Genomic DNA, 23830 nt, shown 5'->3' on the forward strand with positions numbered 1-23830 from the left:
TAATACAGGATGAAAACTAAATAATAAAGGGTGGTATGGTGGCCAACCACAAGGTCAGCAGTTTGAGCCCACCAGCCGCTCAAAGGGAGAAAGACTTGGCTTTCTACTCCTGTAGAGTTACAGTCTAGGAAACCCACAGGGGCGGTCTTACTCTGTCCTGTAGGGTCCCTATGAGTCAGAATGGATTAGATGGCGGTGAGTACATCGAGTTGGTGAGAATGGATTTGATGGTGGTGTTTTGTTTTTGAGTCAAGGGGAAAGAAGCAATCTTACCATAAGTCCGGATGTGAAACTAAACACAAGACAGAAAGTCAACCCGGGCAGAGAGAGCCCCATAAATAAGTCCCAGGGGATCTGATCCAAGGTTGGGCTCCAGGATAAAGCTCCCACTAATAGAAATGGCAGGTAAACATTTAAGTGGCCATGCAGTTTTCTGGGAGAGGGTCCCCAGTCAGCCTGCAGGCTCCGTAAGGGCAGGGATTCTGTGTGATCCGTCCACCGTTGTCAGCAGAGTAGAGCCTAGCACCCAGAAGAGAGACAGACACACAACCAATGCTTATTGAATGGATGCTTGACTGGCTGGACGAAGAGCTGTCCTGCAGAAAGTCTCAAGGCTCACTAATCAAGCAGGGAAAAGGGGGGAACAGATCATGGGAAGAAAGCCGCTTGCTCCTAGACCAGAGTTCCGAGCAGGATTCGTCACCCTGGAAAACGTGAGGGGCTCCTGCCACTGATGGTTCCCTTTCCTGTGGACTTTCTGCTTCTCTCACGACAGGCTGTATCCAGGCCTGAATCCTAAGTCAACTTTGGACACTTGCTCTCTATGTGACCTTGGTTAAACAACTCCAGTGGTTTAGACCCCGGTTTCCATGAGAACGTCCTCTCTGTGGGCTGTTGCATGCATGAGGTCAGGGTGTTGGCATCACCCCTGGACATTCATCATGAGGCACAGCCAGTGTTGTTTTCCCTCCACCCCCCACTCCACCATCACATGGACTTACCCTAATGGCCTGGCCTCCAGCAGTACCTGCTGGTCCATAGAACTGGCTTGACTGAGTAAATAATAATTGTGGTCACTCATTTGTAAATATACCTGATGACTCCGAAGCACAAGAGTAATGGGATAAAACTAACTTTATTGAACTCCACTGAGTACCTTTACTGCACTTTATTGTGCCCTACAAATTAGTCTTGTCACTAAGTCGAAGCAATTTTTTTGGTGGTGGGTAAATGGATATTAGGAACCCTGGAGGTGTCCTGGTTATGAGTTGGGCTGCAATCCAAAAGATCTCCAGTTCGAAATACCAGCTGTTCCACAGGAGAAAGATTGGGGTTTTCTGGTCTCATAAAAAGTTACCATCTCATTAAAAAAATATATATATATGAGGAGCTGAAACCAAGGGCTCAAGTAGAAAGACAATGACGATGGCAACCAGTGTACAAATGTGCTTGACACGATGGATGCATGTATGTATTGTGATTTGAGCTTTATGAACCCCCAATAAAATGATTTAAAAAAAAGATGTTTTGGAAATGTTGATGCCAACGTATATACAAGTGTGCTTAATACAACTGAACGACGTTATAAGATTTGTAAGAGCTCCCCAATAAAATGATTTTACTAATAATAAACATTAAAAAAATAAGTTCGTCTCAGAAACCCACAAGGGCAGCTCTACCCTGTGAGTCGCATCAACTTGACGGCAGTGAGTATGTGGCTATTAACCTTGTGCCTGGACCATGAAACCACAAAGTCAATTTCAACTCACGGCGACCCCCAGTGAGCAGGGTGGAACTGCACCCCACAGGCCTCATGGCACTTGGCTTTCGAGGCTGTGAGCCGTTAGAAGCAGATTGCCAGAGCTTGCTTTCGAATAAGTTTGAACTACTAACCTTTCAATGATGAGCTGAGAGGTTTATCACTAGTGCCACCCTGGGATTCTCATCTTGACGGTGGGGAAAAAGCAATGACAACACATACAAACTGACCACTCACTTCTATGCCGACTCATCGAGACCCTACAGACCAGGGAGAACTGTCCCTGTGCGTCTCTGAAATGGTTAACTCTGTACTGGAGTAGAAAGCCTCATCTTTCTCTGGAGCCGCAGCTGGTGGTTTTGAACTGTGAACTTTGCAGTTAGCAGCCCAATGCGTAGCCACTACACTGCCAGGGCTCCTGACCATAGTTGGCACTTTGATGGCATAGGTTGTGACCTCAACTTCCCCAATGTTCAATCACAGACAGGCATGCTCCCAATCTGAACACGAGCATTCTCCTGGGTCATCAGGAAAACGGGCCTGCACAAACCTGTTTCTAAGCAAGCAAGCAATCCATCTTGATTGATTGATTCCTGTGTGCGCACTTGTGAGAAGCCCCGGTGATGGTTCGAACTGACCACTCCAGGAGCTGAGTGGATGGCTGTGGAGGCTTGACCAAGGCAAGGCTGAGGTCACCCACCTGGACCCGGCAGGGCTGTGTGTGGCTCTGGCGTGAATGGGTCTTTTCTCAGAGGAAACCTCTGAGGAGCAGAGAGACCTTTCTTTGTAGCTGGCCAGATGGGGTCTCGTACAGGAATGAGGATGGAGAATTTAGTGGTGGCGAGAAACTTGGGGCACAAGTTCAGGCTAAGTCTTAACTGTTTGAGTGACTTTGGGGCAAAATAATTTAACCTCTTCAGATTTCAGGTTAGCAGCTGAAAAAGAGGGGGGTTGGGAGGCTTTTGAATTCCCTCTGTTATTAAGTGCCTTGCAGCAATGCATAGCTACTAAGCTTCTATATCAGCCACACATGTGCTTTCCTTTAAGAAAAATTTTCCAACGGTGGCATTATCAAATAGCCATGATCCTAGGGTAAGGTGACCAGACATCCCGCTTTTGTCTGGACAGTCCCGATTTTTGGTGTTTTAAAAAAGTCCTGATTTTTGGAAAGAATGCACGACAAGCTAAGGAATGGTCTATTTGATCCATATAAACCAAATTTTTAATCAAGAAACAACTCCCCCCACCCCATCCAATGGTGTCCCGCTTTAAATCTGGTCACCTTTTCCTAGGGGCAGGGCAGCCGTAGTGACCGTGGGTTAGCCATGAGGCTGTGGACCAGATTCGATTCTGAGCACCTAGCTTGCAGAAGGCCAGGACTGTGTCGTAGGACACAAAAGAGACCCCCATCCCAAGTACAATTTAAGGAGAACATTTGTTAAGTCTTCAGAGAGACAAAGACAACATCAGGACACGGACGCATTATCCAGAGGAGGGAGTCCTGGAGCATGAGGTCTAAATGGTGTCGGGGGATTCAGTCAGGATGCTAGGTACATAAGGCCTGGAACACAGAGAACTGTCACAAATTCACAATCGGTGGCAAATCGACACATCGCTGATACAGGTGGGACTCCCAAACACCTGTACACCTGTACGACAGATTGTGCCAGGAACAGGGCCGTGATTGGGACACATACTTTGTTAGAGAGAAGGGTTTACAACAGCGGTTCTCAACCTGTGGGTCTCGACCCCTTTGGGGTCAAACGACCCTTTCACAGGGTTTGCCTAAGACCAGTGGAAGACACATAAATACTTCACAATATACAATTACATATTGTTTTGTGATTCATCACTATGCTTTAATTATGTTTCATCATGTTCAATTTGTAACAGTACATCCTGCCTATCAGATATTTACATGACGATTCATAACAGTAGCAAAATGACAGTGATGAAGTAGCAACAGAAATATTTTATTTATTTATTTATTTATGGAAAATAATTTTATGCTCAGGCTCACAACATGAGGAACTGTATGAAAGGGTCACTGCATTAGGAAGGCTGGGAACCACTGGTTTACAAGATTGGATCAGAGCCTTCTGACCAAGGCAGTTATCGGGAGACTGATAGGACAGGATTCAAGATTATGTGAACCCCCCTCCCCTCCTCCCGTCAGTAACACCCTCAGTAAGGTGATCTTCATCAAGGACAAGCCCTTAAGCGAGAAAGCCCCTCCCTGAGCTGGCTGAGGGGGGTGGAGGTAATCTCTCCAAGTGAGAGCAAGATCATCACCATGCTTGATTAATGATCAGAAAGAATTCAATGGAGGCTTATGTGATATGGAGGACTCTGCAAATGGAGTTTGGGCTGTCTGTCACCGATATTGTTGTTAGATGCCAGTGAGCCTGTTCCTACCCTATGTACCACAGAAAGAAACACTGCCTGGGCCTGGGCCATCCTCACAACGGTTATGTTTTAGCCCACTGATACAGCCACTGTGTCCATCCGTCTTGTATAGGGTCTTCCTCTTTTCCACTGCCATCCATGCTGTTGTTGTTAGGTGCCAATAAGCCAGCTTCGACCCACAGCAACCTGATGCCCCAAAGAATGAAACACTGGCTGGTGCCGCATCCTCCTCACGACTGTTCCTATGCCCAAGTTCACTGTTGCAGCCAAGGTGTCAGTCCATCTTGTTAAGGGCTTTCTTCTTTTTCTACCCCTAATTTTCCAAACACGATGTCCTTCTCCAGGGACTGCTCTTTCCTGACAACATGTCTGAAGTACGTAAGATGAAGCCTGGTCATCCTTTCTTCCAAGAAGCACCCTGGCCATTCTGTGAGCCCTTCATGGTATTTTCAATAGCCCTCTTCAGCACGGCAATTCAAATGCATGATACTCTTTTGCGAACTGGGGTGCTCAGAATTTAAACTCTAACCCCTTCTTACCATGAACTAAGGAGGAGAACAGCCTTGCCCTCTGGATGAGTGCACTGGACTGTTACTGGTTTGAGGCCAATCTGAATGTGTGAGTTTCCTTTGTGTGCCCTCCCCTATTGAAGGAAATGTGCTGCTATGAATCCTGGGGCGTCATGACCTCACAATCGTGGTTTCCTTCATGCAAATGCAGAACCTTTGTCCAATTTAAGACTTCACAAACGTTCTCCTTAAATGATGCGATTGGGGTCTCCTTTATACCCGCAAACAGCTGCGAGCTCCAGGGTCGGAGGGTCAATTTCACTAGTGGCTCCGCAGGAGAAAGCAGCAGCTTCCTGCTCCCACAAAGAGTTCGCTTCATACATTTCCAGGGACCGTTCTACTCATCAGGTTACCAGGAGTCAACGTCGGCTCAATGGCAGCGCGTTGTGGTTTACCTTGTAGGGGACTGTGCCAGAAACTTCAGGGGCAGGGACTGAAAGACTGATAACAACTTCACGAAGACCTAAAATACCCACATTTTGTTTCAACCAGTCTTTGTCCCGTGCTGAGCCCTGGTGGCGCTGTGGGGTAAGCGAGGGTTCACAGTTCAATCTTCCCCAGCTGCTCCGGAGACATCGTCTGGAAATTCTAGACAGGGCCGCAATGAGTCTGAATTGACTGGATGGCAGTGGGTTGTTTCCCCCCCCTGATTTTAGCTGTGTGCTCAATGGGCACTGGACCCCTGGCTTCCCCGGCCTTGACTCTTAACCCTCCCCTTTTGTCGTTCAGCGGGGGCATTGATGGTCGGGGAGAGCTCGGTGGTGGTTGATCCAGAGATCGCCATCAAGAGGGGAATTGAACTCAGGGCTCCCGACTCCGGGTAGCGTGATTTTTCTCAGAGGAGACGATGTCTAGTCGCTAAAAGGGGAGATGCAATGGTCTCCCCTGGGCAGCCTCGCCGTTCTGGGATGCAAACGTGGCCGGCGACCGCGAGCCTCACGGAGGACCCAAGGAGAGGACTCAAGGCCTCACCCGGAAGTTGAGCGCGGCCGGGCGGAAATGCGCACCGCCGAGAGTTCCGCCGGAACGCCCCCCGAGTCTTTCGGGGTGTGAGGTGGGGGGAAGGAGTGGGGAGTAGAGAGAGAGAAAGTGTGTGTGTGGGGGGTCCTACCATGTATCCTAAGATGAGTTCCCTCGGCCTTTACTCTCCTCCATCGGGGTTCTCGCTCTTCTCTGCTGGCCCCTCGGAGTATCCGGGCTCCGCGCCCAGCCGGTCGACGGGAGGCCGGAAGCGTGCCGGCCTGAGCACTGCGCATGCGCACCCAGCCGTAGGGGCGGGGCGAGTGGGAGGCGGGGCGGAAGCTCGGGCTCGGGCCCCGCCCCTGCGCGGCTCACGCGTGACGTCACGGGGGGCGCCGGCCTAGAGCGGTGAGAGCGCGCGGTGGACGGGCCCGGCGCCGCCGGCCAGCGCTGCACCCGGGGCCTGAGCTCCTGCACGAGGGATCCTTGGGGGGCAGTGGGGGGCCCAGGTGCATGCTAGCTACCCGCCTCCAGGCCCCGGCTCTCCCTCTTCCTTTTCCCTTTTCCGGGCGTGCCGGAACGGGAAGCTGGGCAGGGACTGGGCATTTTTGACAACTGTGCTTCCCTGGCGCCCTCCTCCCCCCACCCCGTATGTGTATCTCCTTGCCTTCCAGATGTTCCTTTTCTTCGGGCTGTCGCTTCTCGCGTGGGATAAGATGGTAGCGTGGAAAGAGTGCTCAACTTGGAAGCAGGAGACAGGTTTCAGACCTTGGCCTTACCACGCCTGCGTTAAACCCCTCCCCCCAGCCTCAGTGTCCCCCGCAGTATTATTAGCCTCATTTGCCCTGCTGACCCAGGGGTCAGTCAGAATGGCACAGAGAGAGACAATGGGCGCTTGAGCTCTTGCATGACCTGGTCCCACGCAGACCCGCGCCCTTCGCTACGTTGAGTCATCACGTGGTGTTCTTAGAATCCCCATTTCACACGAAGTGCGCTGACTCGCATCCACAGAGCCAACGAATGGCAGGGGGGACACACAAAGCCAGCAGTGTGGCTCTCAACTGGAGCTTTTTTCCAGCTTTGACTTCCTCCTGGGGGTGGGGGTGGGGGCCTGTGGCTGGAGGAGCATCTACAGCCAAACCCAACCCCAAAGGGCTTCTTCCTCCTCCCACTGACAATTGCCCCGTTTGAGTTCCAACACAGGGTGCTCACCCCTGCTTCCGCATTGATGACCTTGAAAATGAAACCCAGCAAACATTTCCCGAGGGGTGCAGGAAGTCCACACCCGGGAGGGAGCCGGGAACCCTGGGTCCTTGTCCCCGTTCTCTCTCTCATTAGTTGTGTGACCCTTGTCAAGCCCCTGGCCTGCTCTGCACTTTAGCTTCCCTCCGACTAAAATGAACGAGCGCAGCAGGCTCTTGTCTAGTTCCCCCTCTCTGTCTCCCAACAGGCTCTCCGTGGAAGCCCAAACCCCTCCGCTTTCCATGGGCAGCTGCCAGGCAGGGCACAACCTGCACCTCTGCCTGGCCCACCACCCACCTCTGGTCTGTGCCACTCTAATTCTGCTGTTGCTTGGCCTCTCCGGCCTAAGCCTTGGCAGATTCCTGCTCACCCACCAGACTGGCCTACGCAGCCCTGACATCCCTCAGGTACGTCTCCACCCAGCTGGCCGGCGGCCACCCGCGCAGGTAAGCTCTCATTGCTGCTCCCCTCTCACCTCCCTCTTTGCCCTCTCTGTACACAGGACTGGGTCTCCTTCTTGCGATCTTTCGGCCAGCTGACCCTGTGTCCTGTGAATGAGTCTCGCCCAGGGAAGTGGCGTGAGTCCCATGTCGTGGGCTTACTGACCACCTTGGACTTTGGAAATGGGCCGGATGGGAACAAGACCCAGACTTTCCAAGCCGAGGTCCTGGGTAGTCAGATGGGACTGGAAGGTAAGATGGGGGAGGACTGAGGGGTTGGGCGATAGAATGCTGGGGGGTTGTCAACACCCTCACTGTCCGGTGACCTTCGGCCTTCATCACACATCTGCTGTGTGATCTCTGGGCCTTCATCACACATCTGCTGTGAGGGGCTTATAAACTTCCAGTGAACACGCTGGAGTGCTTTAAAAAGAACCCCCACACCCCTTAGTAGTTATTCCTAAGCCCCCATTCCTAGTCTGTTTTCTGCACTTGTGGGTTTCTGCAGTGTAGGGTCTCGATACACTTTCCCCTTCGGGGGCTGAGGTTCTCTGCATCTGTTCTTGGGTAGTGCTAAGGCTTGGGCTAGGTGAGAACCTTTCTCACCCCTCTTCATCAGTACACCCTTCTCTTAAAGAGGCGCTCATTTTCCCATCAAGGCTATCAGAGAAGCATGTTCTGCCCAACTCTTGGGTGTCCCCTGTGTGCTTAGCACAGCACTGCCTGACATGGATGGAGGGTGCAGAAAAAATTGGACTGCACCCAGTTCCAAAGAGTCTTCTTCTGGGAGAATGATGAATGATGGAGTCATTAGGTGCTATCAACTCCTGTGTCACATTTGGCCTCAGCTTTCTTATCGAAGAACTTCGTTTTATCGAAAGACGAAGAGGGAGGAGGGGAAGGTAAAATGCTCTGGCTTTTGAGGTCCTTTCTGTAAAACACTGGGACCCCTGTCGTGGGCGTAGTGTTGAGGTGTTGGGCTGCACTCCCAAGATCAGCAGTTTGAACCACCAGCTCCTCCAGGGGAGAAAGCGGGCTTTCTACTGCAGTCAACAGCTCCAGCCTCGGAAACTCCCAGGGCCATTTCTCCCCAGCCCTGTAGGGGTCACTATGAATCAGTATTGACCCGAAGTCGGTGAGCTTTGAGTGTGATGTAAAACACTCTCATTCTTTTTTTTTAATCATTTTATTCGGGGCTCATACAACTCTCATCACAATCCACACATTAAAGCGCATTTGTACATTCATTGCCCTCATCATTCTCAAAACATTTCCTCTCCACTCAAGCCCCCGGCATCAGGTCCTCATTTTTCCCCTCCCTCCCCGCTCCCAAAACACTCTCATTCTATGATGCCACGATGCTTTGTATCTCAATAAAATCAGACAATGGTATTTCTAAAAGCCCACTTCTCCCGGGGACAGTGGCAGGAACTTTGGGGGCAAGTACAAAATGACACGGCTCTGCCATCCAGAAGACTTGCGCCTTCACATTCCATTTCTACCAGCTTTTGTGCCAGGCTAGCTGTGTGCTCAGTGGGCATTGGCCCATGTTTTCCCGATTCTTGCCTCTTAACCTTGCTATCCAGCCCCGGGGATGGGTCTGATGACCTTCCCTGGGATAGCATAGCAATGACTTCTCCAGGAGCAGGATTCGAGGCGAGACTTGAACCTAGGGCTCCTGCCTCCATGTTTCGTTCTTTTCCAGGTAAGATAGACTCGGGTGCGTCTCCAGAAGGTGAATATGTGTATGTGTGGGAGTGGGAGTGGGTCTCGGCAGATCCAGGTGACATGACACCTGTGAGCAAAGCCCAGGATGAAAAGAATGCATCTGATGTTACGGACGTCAGAACCATGTGACTCTTCTTTTCACTAGTTTAGAAACACAGCTTTACGGAGATAGAATTCACATTCAGTACAAACCACTCACCTCCAGAGGGTGCTTTTAATACATCACCCCAGTCAGCCTTAGACTGTTTCTTTACTTCCAAAAGAAACCCCACGTTCTGTAGCAATTATTCCCCATTGCCTCCCAGGCCCCCCGCCCTAAGCCACCTCTAGTCTACTCTCTGCCCTTGTTGATGTTCCAATTTCGGAGTCATAGAGCATACTTTTTTCTGTGTCTACCTTATTTCCCTTAGGCTAATCTCAAAATTCATGCATGTATCAGTACCTCCTTCCTTTTTATAGCTGTATAGTATTCCACGGTCTGGATATACCGTGTTTGGTTTGTCCATTCAGGGCTTGATGGTCATTTGAGTTTCTGTGTTTTAGCCAGCATTAATTATTCTCATGTGAACATTTTTGTACACACTTGTGTCTGGGCATGTTTTCATTTCTCTCGGGTGTATAAAAGTGGAATTACAGGCTCATGTGGCCACTCTGTTTAACTTTTTGAGAGACTGTCAGGTGGCTTTCAAGTGTGGCTGTACCAGTTATGTTCCCACCAGTAGACAATAAAGCGTGACATTCCTCCACACCCTGGGCAAAATCTGTCTCCCCTTTTCATTCAAGTTTGATGAAAGGGTGTGACTTTGATTTGCATTTCCCTGATGGCTAATGATGTTGAACATCGTTCTGTGTGCTTATTGGTTATTTGTCTATCTTCCTTGGGGAGCTGTATATCCCATGGCACATTTCTTAATTGGGTTATTTGCCTTTTTAGTCTTGAGCTATAAGATTTCTTTTTTTTTTTTTTTTTGAGCTATAAGATTTCTGCGTTCTGAGTAGAAGTCTCTTCTTATCAGAGTGATGATTCCAGATCCTTTCTTCTGTTCTGTGGGTTATCTCTGTTGTTATCTTCAGGGTGCTCGTGAAGGACAGAGGCCGCAGGTGGGAACCGTGCATAGGGCTTCTGTTTGGTGAGAGAACAGTGTGAATGAAGAAGCAGCAAAAAGTCCACAAGGGTCTTGTGTGCTGGGCCAAGGTGATTGCATTTTTCCTGTGTCCTGCGGAGACTCAACCGGTTGATCAGAACGAAAAGAATGGCGTTTTGTTGTTGGGTCATTTGAAAAGATTATGCTGCTGGTCCCCTGACCGGCCGGAGGGTATCCACATGCAGGAAGGCCAGTTAGCTGGAGTGGGTGCTGTAAAGAGGAACCTGAGCAGAGAATTGATTTGAGACGGACATTAGAAGTGGGGGGTTGGCAGAGAGAGTGGCTGATGCCATCTGGAGCGGGTAGACGCAGGGAGAGACATTCTCTTTCGGCCTTTTACATGTTTTTTTCTAGAGTGGTAATGATGGGGCAAGGGGCCCTGGTGGCGCCGTGGTGAAAGCTCTGGATTGTGAACTCCAAGGTGGGAGGTTCACACCCAGCAGCCATTCCCAGGAAGAAAGGTGCCGCAGTCCTTTCTGACTCAGGCTGAGCCTTCAAGACGGCACTGCCCTCGAGGGCTTCCGAGGCTGTCCATCTTTCAGGAAGCAGATTGCCCTGTCTTTCCCCCACAGCACAGCTGGCGGGCTCCCCATCAATCCGAGCTTCAGTTCTGAGCTCCCGATTTGCAGAAGGCTATGGATGGATGACAGCTACTGCCCCAGAGCCATTGGCAGAGTCCCCAGAGATGAAGCCGCCCTTGAATTCCTTCTGATCATTAACCAGGCGTGGATAATCTCGCTCAACACTGAACCCACACAGCCACCAGGGCACTTTTCTGGAAAGAGGGCTACCTCGGAGACCCTCTGGGGTCCTGTGCTGTCCCACAGGGTCGCTGTGGGTTCCTGTGGCCTCCATAGGCAGTGGCGCATGTGGCCGGCTATACTTCCCAAAGTGCTGACCCATATTCCTACTTCTGTACCATCGTGAGGCTGGCACAGGCCGGGCAAGGGTTCTTTTGCTGTACACAGGGTTGGGGCAGACTGCGTCTGACAACAGCAACGTCCGAAGTAGGTATTTATTGGCTGTAAAGTAGGGCCTGAAGTGGCCAGGCCATCATTTGGGGTTTTTTTGCTTGTTTGTTTTAAATCATTGTATTGGGGGCTTGTTCAACTCTTATCACAATCTATACATCCATCCACTGTATGTCAAGCACACTTGTACATTTGTTGCCCTCATCATTCTCAAAACATTTGCTTTCTACTTGAGCCCTTGGTATCAGCTCCTCATTTTCCCCCCTCCCTCCTTGCTGCCCCCTCTCTCATGAGCCCTTGATGACTTATCAATTATTATGTGTCATCTTCAGGCCTTCATTCGTTAATGATTTCGCTATCATCTTTACCATGGCAATTGTTTCTTACCGGTATTATTGGTAGACACACGTTTCTGGTAGAGTCAGCGTTTTCCTTCTGAATTCTTTCCTTAGGATTGATTTCTACAAATGATGTGACTGGGTGAAAGGGCCTGCCTTCCACGGTAGATTCCGGAACAGACATAACAAAGCCTTCCCTCCCTGCTTTAAACTATTTGTCTTCTTTGATTTTGAGGAGGTCTTAAGACATGGTGGGTAGTAAACCATTTGTCAATTAAATATGTTTGCAAACAATCTATTACTCATTTGTTCTTTTAACTTTGTTTTATTCTATAGAAACCTTTACTCCCATGAGGCCAGATTTCTCCGGCTTGCCTTTTATTAAGGCTTTTAGCTTTTCTTTTTTTTAACCTACTTCCAACTTCTTTTCTTTTAAGGATTTTAGCTTTTGGGTCTGTCGTTGGAAGGCTCTCCACATTCTAAAAACACAAATATTCTTCTGTATTCATAAAATTTTTATGGTGATTGGGGGGAAAACAAACAAAGGAGCCGGGGTGTGTCACGGGTTATGTGTTGGGCTGCTGACCTGAAGGTCAGTGGTTCAGACCCACCAGCTGCTCTGTGGGCGAACGACGAGGCGCTCTGCTCCCCACAGCCGCACAGCCTCAGAAGCCCTGTGGAGCAGTTCTGTTTCGTCTTACGAGTAGACTCAGTGGCAGTGAGTTCAGTGTTGGAATGGGGACATAGTAGTTGATGGATTGGGCTGTGAACTACAGGGTCTTCAGTTCAAGCCCATCAACCAGTCTGGGAGAAAGATGAGTCTCTGCTCCCCTAAAGATGTACAGTCTCTGCCTCCCACAGGCCAATTCTACTCTACCTACAGACAGGGAGCCCGACTGGCATAGGGGATTACGAGCCAGCCTGTTAACCACACGGTCAGCAGTTTGACTCTTCCCAGCTACTCCTTGGGAAAAGAGGAGGCTGTCTGTTCCCATGGAGATCAACAGCCTTAGCATCCCATCAGGTCAGTTCTGTCTGTCCCGCAGGGGCACGATGAGTCAGACTCCCAGACAGTGAGTTCTGTTTCAAGTGGACCTGTGGGGGAGTTCTGAGTCAGCACTGACGCCATGGCAGTGGGCGGCGGGGGTGTGATGAAGATGGACCTAACAAGACAGAGCCGTTTCCGAAATCTTTACCCCTATGGTTAGTTCAGGGACCTGGTTACACTCCCGCTTCCACAGTCTCTACCCGTACAGTTACTTCAGGGACCCGGGTTACACTCCCGTTTCCACAGTCTCTACCCGTACAGTTACTTCAGGGACCCGGGTTACACTCCCGTTTCCAGTCTCTACCCGTACAGTTACTTCAGGGACCCGGGTTACACTCCCATTTCCACAGTCTCTATACCCATACAGTTACTTCAGGGACCCAGGTTACACTCTTCAGGTTGTGTGATCGTTCTTGCGGTCCTTTTCCAGATTGGTCCGCCACCGTTAACATCAACTCAACTCTCCCTCAGCCAGAACCTCCCTTTGCCTCCTCCCTCCCACCCTGGGCACCACGAAGAAGTTTGATTTTTATATCGCTGCTTAATTCACCTCATTCCTGGACCTCCTTGTTTCATGTGATTTCCTCAGCGAGACATGGCAGTGCGTGCCCCTGGGCAGCACAGCACGATGCTGTCTGCTTTGTCCGAGGTGCGGCGGGCATTGGGACTCCGGTCCCCGTGAAGGTGGGCAGAACACACAGTGAGCTACGGGTACTTCTTGTTTGCCCCTTTGGGCTATTGTCAAAGTCCTGCAGTGAACAGGGTGCATGGGGTCTGCTGGGGGTCCTGCTTTCACTTGGGGGGAGGGCAGCGCAGGCAGGCCTCGGAGACATGGCAGGGTGGGTCCCAGCCGGATGCTGCAGGAAAGCAAATGGCACGGATTTTTTTGTTTCCCAGTGCGTGTAAAAAGTACAAAGTGCCATAATCCCCAAACCAAATCCACACCCCTGCCAGAGACTCCGCTTTGACCCGAAGGGACCCTATCGGACAGGGTACCACTGCCCCGTAGGGTTTCCGAGACTTGATTATGGGAGCAGACAGCCTCAGCTTGTCCTGCAGATCGGCTGGTGGGTCCGGACCGCTGGCCTTGTGACGAGCGGCTCTGTGATGAACCCACTGCGCTCCCAGGACTCGTTAAATAGGCATGAGCCTGATGACAGCGCTGGGAGTAACGTGTGAGAGGGACCAGAAGGTGACGCTGAGCTAGGACGGGAGCCCAGACGGTGGAAAAAATGGCGCCGGTCGGCTCACTCCACGCAGTGTGGCCACACGCTTTCCATTCGTACAATTGTGCAGACACTGTGTCTAAAGCATCACAAAAGGAGGTGCCAGCCGAGGCCTGCCTGTTCCTCGGCTTAGGAGTACAGTTTGTTCCTCTGATCACTGCCACTCTGCTGGGGGCTGGGGGTACCTCGTTGGGGTCTTGGCTCGCTGACGATGCTGAGCATCTTTTCATGTGTGTTTCTGAACAAACGGCCCAAGCAAGCCCTTTGCCCGTTTTTTAAAAATTGGGTGGTTTTTGTTGTGCAATTGTAGAAAATTTTAAAGTGGATTTTGGATATTAGACTCTTCTCGGAGCTCTGGCTCCTGGGACTGTTCCCTTAAGCTCGTAGGCTGTCTTTCCCCATTTTCGATCAAGTCCTTTGATGAACAAAAGTATTTCATGCTCGTGATGTCCCGTTTCTGTTTCTCTTGCTGCTGCTGTTTGTGCGATCTTGAGCTCATCGTTGTTCCAAACGCGGTTCTGCATCCCAAACCAAAACCCAGCGCTCTGCCGTTGAGCCGAGGCCGACTCAGAGCGACCCTCCAGGCCAGGGTAGAACCGCCTCTGTGAGCTTCCCACCCGAACTGTTTCCTGGAGTGGAAAGCCCCATCTTTCTCCCGAGGAACGGCTGCTGGTTTCAAACTGCTGACCTCGCCATTCTCTGTCCGACTCATAACTACTACGCCACCAGTGAGCCTCTAGGTTCTGCATCCACACACCTATATTTCCTTCTAAGAATTGCGTGCTTTTAATGTCCACATTTAAGGAGCCCTGGTAGCGTCGTGCTTACCCGTTGAGCTGCTAACCACACAGTCTGCAGTTCAAAACCACCTTTAATTCCATAGGGGAAAGATAAGGTTTTCAAGAGTGACAGCTCAGAAACCCACAGGGCAGTTCTACCCTGTCCTACAGGGTCACTATGAGTTGGAATTGACCCAACGGCAGGGAGAGAGGTGGCATAAACAGTGCTCAGCAGTAAACAAAAAGGTTGGCAGTTCACATCCACCACTGCTCCAATGGGGAGAGACCTGTCCTTTGCTTCGGTAAAGATTACAGCCAGGGAAACCCTGTGGGTTGGTTTTGCTCTGCCACGTGGGGTCGCTGTGAGTTGAAATTGTCTCAGTGGGCCCCTACTACAGTTTTCACATTAGGTCCTTGCTCATTTTTACTTGATACTTGTTCACGGTCTGAGGCTTGGATCCCGGTTCTCTCTTCTACGTGTGGAAGTCCGGTTTCCCAGCACCATTTATTGAAAAGACTCCTCCTTCCCAATGGAAGGAACTGGGGCCCCTGGCAAAAAACAACCGAACCCCAAGAGGTGTGGATATATTTCTGGACTCTCAGTTCTATTCCCTTGACCTATATGTCTGTGATTATACCAGTGTCAGACTGTCTTAGTTATCGTAACTTTATTTCTTATTTATTTTTTGAACATTTTCCTTTTTTTATGGTTTTATTGGCTCATAATTTACATAGTTCAATAGTTCAATCATATCAAGAATTGCATAATTAGTACCCTGTCAAGTTTAGCATTATACCCCTCCCCCAATGGTTAAATCGCCTTTAAAATGAGTTGTGCAATCAGTCAGTTGTAGTGCTCCCTCCCCCTCCCATCTTCATTTCCCACTCCTGAAATCCCCCTTCCCTCCCTATCACCCTTTCCCCATTTCTGCATCCCCTCCCAACCCCTGTATCAATTATTATCGTATGCATTTACCCCTCTTGTGGGTCACCAACTGGGAAACCCAATAGAAACAATAAAAACCAAATTGGAAATATAGTCATAAGGATAAAACAATAATATAAAGACCAAAATAGCGGGGGGGGGGTGCCCAGAAAAAAGCTCTCTGGGCAGAGCTGTGTAGTACGTATGCATTTTTCCCTACTAGGGGTACAGCTCTGACATTTTGTTTCCTGCTTGAATAAAACGCCGCAGAAACTGTTGTGATGTTGAACACTGCTTACAAGGACAGCACTGTGGGAAAAACTCAAGTGTACGAGTGGTTTTCTCCTTTCAGAAAAAGGTGAAATGTCGACTGATGACAAACCTCGTCTGGACTTCTGTCAATTTCCCAAACAGATGAAAATAAGGATTTGTGTGCATTTGAAGTTTGTTCCACCAGCTCAGACTGTTAATCAAGCTCTCTGTTTAGAGGTTCTGACAAGATAGTGTAACAGTGTGCAACAAAAAAGTTCTGATTTGTGGCAGATGGGGGATTGGTTTTTCCATCTGCTCACGCAGCCTTCTCAGTGTGCCAGTTTTGGGCAAAAAACAGCTTGTCTTTCTTGCTCCACGCACCTTACTCACCTGACCTTGCTCCATGCGACTTTTTTTTTGTTTCTGCAAATGCAGAGGGACATGAAAGGACAATTTGAGGACACAGAAGAGGTGAAGGAAACAATGAAGGAGGGGCTGTCAGTCATCCAAACAGATGAGTTTGAAAAATGTTTCCAAGAATCACAGAGTTGACAAACGTATGAAGTGTCATGGAGAGTACTTTGAAGGTGATAAAGTTGTTTTTAGCTTTTTTTGGTGCCCCTCGGACAAATAATGAGTAAGAAACAAAAGGCCCTCATCCACCTTCCAAAAGCCAGGGAGGAAATTTCTGTCAACTCAGGTCAGGTCTGTAAGGAGGTCATCTGGCCAAGCATCGAGTTGGATCCAGCATGTTCAAGATGACAGTGGTCTGTCTGGCCGCAAGGCTGGTTGAAACTCTTGCCTGTGGCCAGAGTGGATCTGTCAGTGGCTCAGTCTGACCAGGTGCTCTGCAGATGCATTCTGGCCTCCCACCGTCCTCCATAGCCTTCTACTGATTGTTCATCATTTTAGCTCTGATACTTTTCCCTTCGCCACATTCGAACTTTTTAATTGTCATCATCGGATCACACAAGCTGACGTGCTTCTTCTGTGTGGTCTTAGTTGACTCCTCGCTTAGATGGCTGCTTGTTTGAACACATGGCTTTAAGACCCCACACACTATTCCCGATTGATAGCCGGGCACCGTCTGCTTTCTTCACCACACTTTGCTGTAGCACCCTTATCTTCAGTGATCCTTTCATGAAGGTGAGTATCCAGCAGGGCCATGTGGTCAGAACTAAGTGCTCTTGAATTAGGGTTAGAGTTAGGTAGGCACCCTGAGTCCGTCTGCTTGTGGGGCGCACTTCTCAGGTTTACTTTGTTGGTCGTAATATGACATCATAAGCCTACAAGAACTGCATCAGTAGCAGCCATCAGCCAATCAGGAGCCGAACAGAACACACATACCCCCCCAAAACCTGAAAAAATCAAAACCACACAAAAAAGCAAGCTGCCAGCGGGGAGACAACAACCTGTATAAAGACGTGCAGCATGGTCAATCCCCACCCCTCCCTGGTGTCTGTCAAGTGCATTGTTACCCTCATCAGTGTCCCCAAAGTCTCAGCATGCCATATCGGTATGGGAAGTCTGTGCTGGTATTCTCGCCTTGAGCTGCAGCCCACGAGTCTTTGCCCTACACAGTCCAATCTTTCCTTTGATTGGGCTCAGTTGACCCAAGCGTGGGGTTGATGCCCTTGGGAGCCTTCCTGCGGCCAACTCCCCCAAGTACAGGTCCCTGTTCGGTGGTGGATTCCAAACACTGCAGGGTGGGCACTGAGACACTGCATGTATGGTGATCTTGGACCCCCTTCTACCAGACACCCACCAAGCCGAGGGTTCCCCACAAGGCCCAATGACTGCCACTCCCGCAATCATGGGACGGCCACTCTGCCTCCTCTCCCATCCAAGAACCCCAGCCCTTAGTCCAAGGGTGCAGGCAGCTTTGAGGCAGGGTTCAGTTCATTCAGCAGGGCCTCTGATGCCGCCCCTGCATTGTGCCCTGCTGCCTGCCAGGTCAGCTTCCGTGATCATCCTGGTGCTTAGTCCATGTGTGGTTCACTGAAGGCTGCATGGAAAGGGATTCGTAGTGTCTACTCAGGTACCTAGAATCTGGCCCATCGTCCCCCTAGGTTTCCTACACTCATGGTTTAACATCCGTTGCCGCTGTGTGGATCGTTCTCCCCAACCACCCACCACACGCACCAACAGAACTGTCTCCTCTGCAACGTAGGTGGTCCCCTTTCAACCCCTCTCACGTCTTGGCCTGAAGTTCCAGGCAGCTTCTCCTTCCATCCCTCTTGATTTCCTGGTCTAACAACAGGAGCACAGCGGGTGATTCCACACGGGCCCCATCCTTCCAGAAGACTATAGCTTTATGGGTTGAAACCCAGAATTGAGCCCTGTATGGTAGTTCTGCCTTTAAAACACGGACGCTGGCACTTGCGTGGGAGTTGTATTGATTGCTTTGGGTAATCTGGGCTGCCGTTAACCCTGGTAGGCCTTCAAGCCATAAACCCGAATGCACCGCCGTTTCCTTTAGTAGTGCGATACGATTTTCGGTGTACAAGTAATTTACTTCCCTGGTTAAAGTTATTCCCAGGTATCTTATTCGTTTAGAGGTAATCTGTCCTTGGTTTTCTTTTGTGTGCTCCTTGCTGATCCATAGAAACCCTGCTGGGTTTATGTGTTTATAGTCTTTCGTGCCATCTTGCTGAATTCCTGTATTGTTCTAATAGCTTTATTGTGGATTCTTTGGGGTTTTCTCTGTGTAAGATCACATCACTTGGGCAAGCGGGTAGTTCTATTTCCTCCTCAGTTGGATACCTTTTATGATTGGTGGTTTTTTCCTCCCTATCCTAATTGAGTTTACCTGGCTAAGACTTTAAGAAGGTATTGAATAGCATTCGTACAAGAGGGCATCTCTGTCTTGTTCCTGATCTTAGTGAGGAGGCATTCAGTCTTTCGCTGTTGAGTGTGATGTTAGCTGCGAGGTGTTCATCAGTGTCTTTGTGTTTTCTTTTCATACTTGTTTAGGGGCCTGCTTGTTTGTTTGTCTAGCTCATTAATCCATCTGGATTTTATTTTGTTTATAGTGTGAGATGAGTCCAACTTTTTTTTTTCCTAGTGGAAATTGTCCCTAGGTCATGTGCTGGTTGAACAGGTTGTCCTTTACCCATTTGTTTGAAATGGAGTGTGAATTCTTAAATGGATTTTGGTAGCTAGTGGAAACCCGCTTTCCTAAAAAGGAAGACACATCACCCAGACGGACATGGGTAATGTGCATCTACGCCCATTTCTTGGGGACCTGGCGAGTGCTGGTATTACTGTTTCATGGCGTGCAAGCTAATCTAAGTTAATTTTCATTTACATTGGCCCACGGTTCCCTTCATTTCCTGATGTTGTGAATTATGGCAGACGGAGGACTTTACTCTTGAACAGAATTGGTGCCCAAAAGCCCCGCCATGAATAGAAAGCTGGGAACAGAGGGCCCCCACTCCACCCTTCACTTTCTTTTCTTTCTCCCCTGGGCCTCACAGGGTCTTTTGCGGAAGAACGGGTCCTCATTACAGCCAGGGTAACCCCCAGAAGGACACCAGGAACCTGCCTGTATTTCAGTGCTGCCCAGCCGATCCTGCCGACCAGCCAGCCACCCATGTCCTGCTCAGAGGAGGGAGCAGGGAACGCCACTCTGAGCCCGAAGACGGCTGTGGGCTGTGTCAGAGTGTGGAGCCACGAAGGCCTTGTGCTCACCAAACTGCTCACCTCAGTAAGAGCCGCAGCATCCTGGATGCCACTTGTCCCCTGTGCCCTTTTCTTCCACCCGAGCTATTCTTACCTGTTCTTCCCAGCCATTTCCCAGCCGCCGGGTCTCATAGACCGCCCTGCAGGGTGTTATGACCCGGGAGCTCCAGGAGGTGGTGCTAGCCAGTCAGAAAAGCACCGCTCTGCACTCTGGCCCGGGCTGCGGTAGATGGCCTTGGAGCACACTCCTTGGGCCTCAGCTGCTGCTTCTGTGAAATGGAAACCATGACACCATCTTCTAAGACCAGCAGATAACGATTCGATGCGAATGAATGTAAACTGCACAATGCCTGGTAAATGATGGAGGTTTGATCAATGACAGATAGTACTATTAATAAGTGTCTGTCAGTGAGAGAAAACACGCTCTCTACCTCAAAGGCATTCAGAAACTGTATTAAGAGGCCGAATGCGCTAATAGCTATGATAGAGATGTGAGCAGAGTGTTCTATAAACACAGAGTAGAGAGCAGTTAGCCCTGACTGGAACATTTATGGAGAGTGCTTCACAGGGAAGGTGGCCTTTAAGAAAGAGAATTGTGCACAGTAGTTTATAATGCACACAGTCCTTTCAGGTTCATTGCCTCATTTGATCTTAAAAATAGCCCTGTGAGGGAGGTGTGATCCCATCTTACAGATGAGGAAACATTTACAGAGAGGGAGAGAACTGCCCAAGGCTGTGGCTGAGTGGCACAGCCAGAGTTGCAACCCCCCGCTCTGACTTCCAGTTCCAGCCTTGTCCTGCCTTCCCAGACAGATCCTTGAAAGCATGAGGTTTGCGTAGGAAAAGCAGTGGGGGTGGGAGGAAACTGTCAGAAGAGGCGGACTGCATGTCAGGCAAAGACCTGGAGCGTGAGCACCGGCCTGGAGATTGAAAAAATGGTCAGCCTTTGGGGGGGAACTCCATGATCTGGAAGTTCTAGGAGGAGAGGCTGCAGGGGTAGATGACGAGGCACCGGGAACATCCAGATGTTCCGACTGGACACTGCAGGGTTTGAGAAGGGAGGGGACACTCCACTAGGGTTGGGTGGAGATTGGCTGTAGTAAAGGGCAGGGATCCGTTGGGAGGCTGCTGCATGCTCTTGCCTTAGAAGTGTAGCCTTGAAAGGACCCCCGTAAGGAGCATGACCTGAGAGCTTGCAGTCAAACAGCCTGGGCTCCACACCTGGCCCTGCGTGTGCATCTGTACAGTACAGAGAACACAGAGTGCTCCTCTCTCGTGGAAGCCCTCGGACAGCGGTTCTCGACCCTCCTCGCCGCCACCCTTTCATACTGTTCCTCACGTGGTGGTGACCCCCAACCATAAAAGTATTGTTGCTACTTCATCACTAATTTTGCTACTGTGATGGATCGGGCGACCCCTGTGAAAGGGTCATTTGACCCCCAAAGGGGTCGAGACCCACAGGTTGAGAGCAGCTACTCTATAGGGATTCAAGTTGAGTCATGGGGCAGGCAGAAAAGCTGTTTGTAAGCCATTGAAGCCAAATGTTGGCTTGTGTAGCAAGAAGCCTCTCCTGCCCCCCTCCGTCTCTAACCCGTGGGCTGGGGGTCAGAGGTCTTCCCCAGGGCACGTGCTCCATCTCCCTCGCCTCCTCCCTTGTTCCCGCCTCCAGGAGGAGCTGGCCCTGTGTGGCTCCAGGCTGCTGGCCTCGGGCTCTTTCCTGCTGCTCTTCTGTGGCCTCCTCGGCTGTGTCACCGCAGTGTGCTTCCAGCCGAACCGGGAGCCTCACTGGTCTCGAACCCGGCTCTGAGTCACTGGCCCCAGGGCCTGCCGCCTTCTCAGGTGAGATTCTTTACCCGCCTCAGCCGTTTGGGGAGAGGGAGTGGGGTAGGAGTGGTGATTTTAGACAGTGGAGAGCTTGCGGATCCGTCCCCAACTGTTGCTTCCTCGGGCCCATGGGAACCCTATCCGCCTTCAGCTGCCCCTGGGAACAGTGTACACCAGCAGTCAACGCTTTTCTTCTCACTATTAAAACTTTTAACACTCAGGGTAGAAAAGCCCACAACATCTACACGGACAGCTGGGCAAATGATGGCAACGCAGACCTTGTAAACCCGACTCAAACTAAAACGCCAACCCACCCAACCCTCCTGCCAGTTCCCTGGAGTTCCTCTTTGTCACTCTCTCTGACCACATCCTCCTCCCCCTGGAGCAGTGGTCTCCACCTGCCACAGGCCAAGGCCCTGGAGTACAGTGCCTCATGTTCCCCCCAACCATAAAATTATTGTCGTTTGCTACTTCAGCACTGTCATTTTGCTACTGTGATGAATCGGGTGACCCGTGAAAGGGTCGTTCGGCCCCCAAAGGTTGAGAACCGCTGCCTTAGAGGTAACTACCATCTCGCTCCATCACTTATCACCAAGCGTTCCTTCCTAAACAATACGGTTTAGTCTTTTTTGCCTTTTTGAACTTTATAAAAAGGTTAGCTATCATACAGTACAGACGCTTGTGTCAGTAATTTACATGCAACCTGAAAAAAAATTGTTTTGTGGGCCACGGAATCTTACAGATCCATGAAATACAACCCCAAACTACGCAAACCCTCCCTGCCATCGAGTCGAAGCCGACTCAGAGCGACCCCGCAGCTCAGCGTAGAATCGCCCCTGGGAGCTGCGGAGACTAAAATTTTGTCGGAAGTATAAAGCGCCATCTTCTCCCAAGGAGTGGCTGGTGGTTTCAAACTGCTGACCTTGCAGTTAGTGGCTCATCACGCACCCACGACGCTACCAGGCTCCTTTACATGAGCTATACACATGCGTGCCTTGTATTGAGGGCCCTTACAGTTCTTATTACAATCCATACGTCAGTTGTATCAGGCATATTTGTACATATGTTGCCATCGTTCTTTTCTAGATAATTACTTTCTATTGAGCCCTTGGTATCAGCTCCTCTTTTTTCACATTTTTTTTTTTATCGGCAACAGCGGTGAGTTTAAAAGGTTCAGAGTTGGTGCATCCTGAGGAAGACACATGCGTGTCTTGCTCCTGTGCGCTAAAATCGTAACACAGCAGTATGATCATTTTTAAATAAAATGTAACTTGAGCAGCACCCAGAAATCTCATTGATGACGTTAAGCCACCATTTACAAGGTGCTACAAGTGCCCAAGCACATGGCATGGACCATGCCGCTTCCATTTTGGCTTTATTGCATTTAGAAGAAAAGTTGGTCCTGATAAGAGGCTCCTTCACAAAGCGGGTGCTAAATTAGTTCACATTAGCTTATTAGGGGGGAAATATATCTGTTAAAAAAAAAATTCTGGCGAGTGGGTCTTGTAATCTGAGAGCCATACAAGTGGCTTCAAAAAGTGCATGGAAACATCCTGTTATCATTCAGTTCCATATTTCTACCAATTCTTTGAAGACCATCAGACACGATGCACCCGCTGGTGGCATGGCTGCTATGCTGTGCTGTGCTGTGCTCCGCTCCCGGGAAGAGCTGGGAGAAGCAGTGGCTGCTCTGACCCAGGGAAGGAAGGGCTCCACTAGAGGGACTGGAAGTTCAAGGGCAACTTGGCTCAGCTTGTCTGCCGGTCCCAGCCACCTACCAGGGACAGGAAGTGGGTGGAACCACCTCAGCCTTTTTGGCGATGAGTCAACCAGGATTGCAGGCTAGATTCTGAACCCTGGCAGATCCCAGAGCCCTGAGGCCATCCTGACTGGGCCCAGTGCCACTCCTGGCTCCAGTCACTTCCTGTGGCTCCTTCCTCAATTGTGACAGTTAGCCTAGAGCCTGCCCCAAAGGCCCTGGCGCGCACCTGCCGCTGTTTTTCATTGTCCGTCTCTCCTCCGCAGGTCCCGGGTCTGCAGCAACCTCTTGGGCCCTGGTTCCGAGTTGGAAGAGACGGTGCAAACAGTGAAGAGCTGGGGATGTGGGGAAAATAAAAGGCTTATTTTGCCCAGTGTCCAGGGGTGTTGACTGGGGGCTGGGGTGAGGTGGGAATTTGGGGGCAATGGGGTATTTCCCCCAGGGAATACCCCATTCGGGATCCTGGCTGTTAGGCCATAGGTTCCGGCAGGCCGCCCCCCAAGCTGCCCCTTGACGCCGCGTTTTCGTCCGTGGAATAAGATGGGCCATTCCAGCCAGCTGGAAGGTGCTTTGCCGTACATGCACTGTGACCTTGGGCAGGTCACGCGAGTCCTCGGGCCCTCCGTTTCACGATGGCTTGGACCCATGGAGCCTCCCCAGCATTTGCTGGCCCCGATGCCTCGATTGGGGAGCCCGCGACCCAGGCAGGAGGGTTCCCGGCTTCCGAGCGGTCCGTTTTCCCGCCTTTTCCGCGCCCAGCCGCCGTCTTCCCACCTCT

General features: G+C 50.4%; 1 protein-coding gene across 7 annotated transcripts in view; it reads left to right on the forward strand.

The window, feature by feature from the left end:
- Positions 1-23428, forward strand: part of TMEM219 (transmembrane protein 219) — a 31042-nt gene extending 7614 nt beyond the window's left edge. The window contains exons 1-6 of one of the 7 annotated variants that reach the window (XM_045284065.1): positions 6142-6203; positions 7145-7343; positions 7439-7628; positions 19265-19494; positions 21139-21308; positions 23319-23428. In XM_045284065.1, the coding sequence (XP_045140000.1) occupies positions 7179-7343; positions 7439-7628; positions 19265-19494; positions 21139-21276 (723 nt within the window). In that variant the 5' untranslated portion in view covers positions 6142-6203; positions 7145-7178 and the 3' untranslated portion in view covers positions 21277-21308; positions 23319-23428. The other 6 variants (XM_045284062.1, XM_045284064.1, XM_045284069.1 and 3 more) reach the window with 6 other exon arrangements.
- Positions 23429-23830: the final 402 nt, after the last annotated feature.

The sequence above is a fragment of the Echinops telfairi genome, unplaced genomic scaffold, assembly GCF_000313985.2.
Source record: "Echinops telfairi isolate 266 unplaced genomic scaffold, ASM31398v2 ScPeMD7_5;HRSCAF=22, whole genome shotgun sequence".
Lineage (NCBI taxonomy): Eukaryota > Metazoa > Chordata > Mammalia > Afrosoricida > Tenrecidae > Echinops > Echinops telfairi.